This window comes from Octodon degus, unplaced genomic scaffold (assembly GCF_000260255.1).
Source record: "Octodon degus isolate 3935 unplaced genomic scaffold, OctDeg1.0 scaffold00233, whole genome shotgun sequence".
In the NCBI taxonomy this organism is placed as follows: Eukaryota; Metazoa; Chordata; class Mammalia; order Rodentia; family Octodontidae; genus Octodon; species Octodon degus.
The window spans coordinates 276,258-282,343 of NW_004524809.1; the positions used below are offsets into that span (position 1 = coordinate 276,258).

The 6,086-nt window shown below is 48.2% G+C and overlaps 1 protein-coding gene across 1 annotated transcript in view; it reads left to right on the top strand.

Moving 5' to 3' along the window:
* Positions 1–875: 875 nt before the first annotated feature.
* Positions 876–6,086, top strand: part of Hmces (5-hydroxymethylcytosine (hmC) binding, ES cell-specific) — an 18,123-nt gene continuing 12,912 nt past the window's right edge. The window contains exons 1-2 of the mRNA XM_004645603.2: positions 876–958; positions 1,637–1,835. Coding sequence (XP_004645660.1) covers positions 1,653–1,835 — 183 coding nt within the window. The 5' untranslated portion in view covers positions 876–958; positions 1,637–1,652. The remainder of the gene's footprint in view (positions 959–1,636; positions 1,836–6,086) is intronic.

A 6,086-nucleotide genomic window follows, 5' to 3' on the forward strand; every position in this document is an offset into this window, starting at 1 on the left:
GTTTTAAATTCTGTTCCTCTTGTTCAGAATTGCTTAAAAATAACTTTTCAAAACAGGATGGTTTTAGTTTTTTCTAGATTATGCTACTTGCCTGCAAGGGGACTTCAAAAATAAAACTTGGACTCGTTCTTGAATTTATTCCCAAGAAATGGATCCCCTCTCTATACAATAAATGAGCATGTATTTATGGACAGATCGCATCTTCTGCAGGCTCATCCTTGGGGTTTGTCTCCTGCCCTGTCCCACCAGTGCTACCCAGGTCCAAACCCCAGCCCAAGGAGTAGCTGCTCTGGTGCCTTCACCACCCCTCCCTAGGTGATAAGTGGGGTCCTCCAGGGTTCGAGGGGTCTGCCCGGATTTCCACATTGTTAGGTTCTGGGAGTAGTGAGCCAAGCTCTCAATTCTCAACAAGTGTGGCCCAAATACATTACAAGTGCTTGTTTTTAAAATGGGAGCTTCAACGGGCAGGATTACCCCAAATTCAAGCTGCCTGGGCAATGTGGTGGGACCCTGTCTCAAAGTAAGAAGCCGGGGATGTAGCTTGGCAGAGGACCCAGGTATTGATACCGTGTATGGAGTCATTCTAGGAGGTCGGTGGATTGTGTGTCAGGGTGGGGGAGCCACAGGGCTTGCTCTGGTGCTCAGTGGGTCAGGCAAATTGTGGGGCCCTGCGGTTTTCCCATTTCTCTAGTTCGCCCACCCTGAGTAGCCACCAGGACGAATCGAGGCAGTGGGGCGCCCAAGAACCAGCGCGAGGAGGAAGTAGGGGGTCGATCCCTGGCAGCTTCTGCCACAAGCCCCAGCTGGCGCCGCACGGGTGTTTCCGGAAGACGCTGCGGCACGCTTGGGGGCGGGGCCTCCCGGGGCGGGGCCTCCCCGGGGGCGGGGCCGGGACCCAAGCTGAGCGCGCGCGTCGCTGTGAGGGAAGCCGCGGCGGCAGCGGACCAGCCGAGGAACGGTGAGGCGACGCGCGGAGCGGATTCTGAGGCCGGCGTGTGCCAGGGGGCGGAACAGGGCCCCGGGGCGTAGGCCTTGAGCCTTTGCTCGCTCTCAGAATTCGGGTTGGATCGCCCTCGATCCTGCAAACTGAGCGGGGCCGGAAGTGGGGCGGAAGGGCCCCCGTGACTGGGCGCGGGCTCCGGTACCACAGGGTCCGATCTCGGAGTCGGCCTGGGGACTCTGTTTTCCACTTCCGGGGGCAGAGGCGGGAGCGACACCTGCAAACCCTGCCTAGTGGGAGCTTCAGGAAGTTTCCAGGGAACCGCGGCGGGGCTGAGGATCTGCTCCCACCCGGCAGGGGCGGCTGCCTGGTGCTGGTGGCGCAGCCTGTAATGCCAGCATTTGGGAGGGTCAGACTGGAGGATTACTGGCTGTGCGAGACCAGTTTGGCCAAGTAGGGAGTTCGAGGCCAGCCCGAACTGCATAGCGAGACAAAAGACAAAAAACAAAAAATCCCCAAAAACCTTCAGGAAACTACAGTGGCCAGCTACTAGCACGGACAGCTGAGGCAGGAGGGTCGCCGCCAGTCCTGGCCGGCCTGGGTGCATAGCTGGACCCTGAGCAAAATAACACGATAAAAAGTTCTAGTATCAGAGGCCGGCCCAGCGCTCCATTCCCCGAGCTTGTCTAATTGCAGGGCGAGCGCCGCGACCATGTGTGGGCGGACGTCCTGCCACCTGCCCAGGGACATGCTGGCCAGAGCCTGCACCTACCGCGACCGCGGGGGCCGGCAGCGGCTCCCAGAGTGGAGGCATCCCGACAAGTACCACCCCTCATACAACCAGAGCCCACAGAGCTGCAGCCCGGTGCTGTTGTCCCGCCTGCACTTGGAGAAGGTAAAGCTCCCTGCAGCCTGCTGAGCCTGTGGGTGGAGATGTACCCAGACTGGGGGTGACGCCTGGTGTATGTGAGAACCACTTTGAGCCCAGCAGAAAAAAGTTTTATCCTTGTTTTCAAAGTTGAGATGACGGTGTTCCTTGGCCATTTTAAGTGTAGTTGATGTACCAGCCGTAATTCGTGCCCATTTATGAGTATTGAATTTAAATTGATTTAAGGCAGCAGCTTTCAGACCTCGCCATATCATCAGGATCATTTCAGTATGTTAAAAAAATTTGCCCCAGCTGTGGCACACACTTTTCATCCCACCACTGGGGAGGCTGAGGCAGGAAGATCACCCAAAGTTGGAGGCCAGTCTGGGCTATGTAGCAAGACCCTTTCTCAAAAAAAATTTTTTTTTTCTGTACTCCTTTAACCAAGCCAGCTTAATCACCCATAGGGCAGGCTTACAACCAACTAATTTAGTTGGAGTGGCCACAGGCCCCTGTCCTTCCAGCTTCTTAGGCTGAGGCACTGGGATCACTTGTGCCATGCCAGCCGGGACTACATTAGTGAGTTTGAGGCCATCTTGGATAACATAGCAAGACCAAGACCCTGCTTCAGAAAACCAAAACTGTGGTGGGAGGAGCTAATTTAAAACACTTCTGGTATTTCTCAAGCACTGAAAAATTTATGTTCTTTTGATGGTGTTTTCTTTCAGTCTTTTTATTTTGTTTTATTAAATTTAGAAATACGTGTATTTGGTTTCATTACTTGAAAAGCTTGGAAAAGTATTTTTCTCCTTAGCTACTGGGGATTAACCCCAGGGCCTTCACACTGAGGTGCATCCTCAGCTCTTTATTTTGAGACAGGCTCTTTCTGAATTGCTAAATTGTCCAGGCAAACAGTCCTGCCTCATCTTCCCAGAATGTGGGTACTATAGGTGTGTACCCCCACACCTGGCTTGGTTAATCTGAATTTAATTGTATTTATTGTGTTTATAGTGTTGGAGTGTCAGTTAATTTATATTTATTTTGAAGTGGGGAAGGTTTATTTAGATTTCAGTTTGTGGAGGTTTCAGCCCATAATCAGCTGGCTCCAAGGTAGGTTGGTAGAGGGGCAACATTTCATAGTGGTTTTTGGAAAGAAAAGCAACAGGTGAGGGCTGGGAAGATGGGAAGATGGCTCAGTAGAATAAGCGCTTCCCTGGCAAGTGCAAGGGCCTGAGTTCAATCCCTGGTTCCACAAAAAAAAAAAAAAAAAAAAAAACAGGTGAGCTAGAAAGTGAGAAGATTCATTTATAATAATATTTAACTTGTTTTTTCTTTTTTTCTGTTCTAAAATGCAAATGTTCCCTATGTCTTTAACTATTTTACATGCTTTCGATAACTTCGTAAATGTCATGATTGGGTGAGCATAAAAGTGCACACTGGTAATCTTAGTTATTGGGAAGGAAGGTTGAAGTAGGACCCCTGAGGGCCAGCTTGGCCTCTTGGCAAGACCCCAAATAAAAAGGGGTTTAAGATGTAGTTCAGTATGAAAGCCCTGGGCTCAATCCCCAGTACTGCAAAGGTAAGTGAGGTTTTAAAAAGTTTTTTTTTTAAAGATTGCTGTTATTTCTTAATTTGATGTTTGATATTTCATTTTTCTTAAGTATGTAAATTTTAAGACAAAAGTGGAAGCATTTTAGTATCTTTTCCAAATTCTTAACCTGCATTTGTTTGTGCGTTGCCGTATTTGCATTTGAAACCACTGATTTGCAGATGACTTCCTCTTTTATTCACTCCAGTGCTCCCAGCTGTTCCCCTTCAGAGGATACTGAGAATATTTTCATTATTCTGGCTTTTCACACATTGTATTCATTGCCCTCACCATTGGTATTGGTTTACAGTTACCCAGTGAGCACTCAAGTCAGAGGTGACAGCAGAATTTGTGAGGCCAGGTTCCACAGCTTAGGCAAGCAGTGTTAAAATTTGAGGACAGGGTAATTCTTTGATGTAGGGAGCTGTGCTGCACACTTTAGAATATTTAGTTGCACCCTGGCCTCTAGCCCCTGGATGCTAGGTGCACCCCCAAGTCATTACCAAAATGTCCCTTGGCACTTTCTCAAGTCTCTGAGTGGTGGAAGGGGTAGGTCAGAGTTGACCTGTTCCTGGATGCGGTGAGAAGAGGGTCCCCCAAAATGGAGACATAAACCTCAACTTGCCCCACTGAGTAAGCTCTTAGGGGTTTGGTTTTGAGGTGGGGTCGCACTGTGTAGTCCAGGCTGGTCTTGAGCTCCTGGCAGCCCTCCTGCTTCAACCCCATCTGGTGTGGGGATCACAAGTATTAGCCAAAGCACTGGGCTCAGCCTCTTCTGTAGTTTTATCTTTCTTTTGGACATGGGCTGGGGCCCTTCTCCTTGGCAGGCAATTTGACTTTGTAAGGGAGAGGCTTTAGTAAATCTGTTTTCTCCAATATGCAGGTGATGTTCATAGGTCTTCAATTCCATATTCACGAATTTACCCACTTTTTTTTTTTTTTTTTTGTACTATGGATGGAACTTAGAACCTTGGCCTTGCCAGGCAGGTGCTTATGCTGTTGAGCTATCTGCCTGGCCCTAACCTACTTTAAACTGTATTTGTAGGCCCAGATCTATGTAAATGATGCTTTTGCAATCATAGGTGGGCACAGAGCAAGGAGAAATTTGAATAGCTTGCTCATACTCAGATTTCCAGCTGAACATAGCCAGCTCTGTTTTTAGAAGATTTTTTTTTCCCCTAGCTCAGGCTGCCTTAAGGGTGGATCTGATGTGGCTTGTGGAGCTGGGGATGGAACGGTGGTCGATCCCCTGTGCTTGCCTGAGTTTGCTGAAGCGGGCGCTTTAGACAACTGAGACAACCTGCAAGCCCCCTATGAGCTCTGTTTTTACTCTTAGTGTTGTAAACAAATGGGATCCTTTTTGTGGTCAGTCTAGTGCTGTTTTTATTGCATTTCTGTGCCTTTTTTATTTATTTAATTTTTTGTATATTTGATTGGTACAGGGTCTCACTACACAGCTCGGACTCATAATGATCCTTTTTTTAGCCTCCTCAGTGCTGGGATTATAGATACAAGTCACTATACCCAGGCTCTGTTGCGGATCAGGCCACCCTTGGTGTGGGGCTAGCAAGGCATGTGCTGCCAGAGATCAAACCCTGGTGTCTGTGCTTGCCTAAGCAGTCATTTTAATGGGTCCCACTACTGTGCTTTATGTTGGTGATTTCAGTGTTTGAAAAGATCCCCAAGCCTGTGTAGTGGTGCATGGTGTCAATCCCAGCACTCTGGGAGGCTGAAGCACCAGGATCACAACTTTTAGCCTATCCTGGGAAACTTAACATCTCAGCAAGGCTCTGTCTCAAAGTAAAAAACAAAAATGGACTGGGAATATAATAAAACATAAAGGCCCTGTGTTAAGTTCCCAGTACCAGAGAGAAAAAGGAAGTGCCAGGTATAGTACTAAAATGCTGCCTAGTGTTCCCTGTTAGGTTTTTTTTTGGCAGAGATAGGAAAGATGAAAGAACCCTTTATTAACTCCAAAGACATAGATCAAGGGCAGAAGGGCCAAATCCTCTGACATGAAACAAAAAGGCTGAGACTTCTGTGGCCTTTTGCTAGGGGTGGAGTGAGAGGGTCAGCTTCTGTTACTTGTAAGGAGCTGAACTGGGTCTCTCGTGTACATGTGAAAGGTGAGAGGAAATTGTATTCCAGATGGAATAGGGAAGAAGGAGAAAGTGGTCATTGGGAAGATACGCTGTTGTTCCAGGGCTTCAGCCATGTTAGATGACACCATAATAAATCAGCAATCCATACTAGGGCCAGAACCTATCATTCCCAACCTTGACAGACTGGAGATATACCTTGAGAGGAGAAATGTGTGCCAGCTGAGCTTCATTGAGGCCTGTTGTATGCTAAGGTCAATAAATCAGTGATGCACCTTAGAAAAGGTGGCCTTAAGCCAAACACACAAAATTCAAGGTATATATTGGTCAATTAATGGCTGTTTGTCTCTCAGAAACCTAACTTTGTCTTTCTCTAAGAGCAGCAGCAGAATTCTGTGTAACGAATGTGATCATTATGTATATCTAAAATGTATCGGGCTGGTGAGATGGCTCAGTGGTCTAAAGCACCTACTTAGAACAAGCTTAGCAAAGCACAGGGACCGCGGTTCAATCCCCCAGCACCACAGGCCAGCCAGCCCCACCCCCTGGTGGGTTGAACTGGCCATACACACACACACACACACACACACA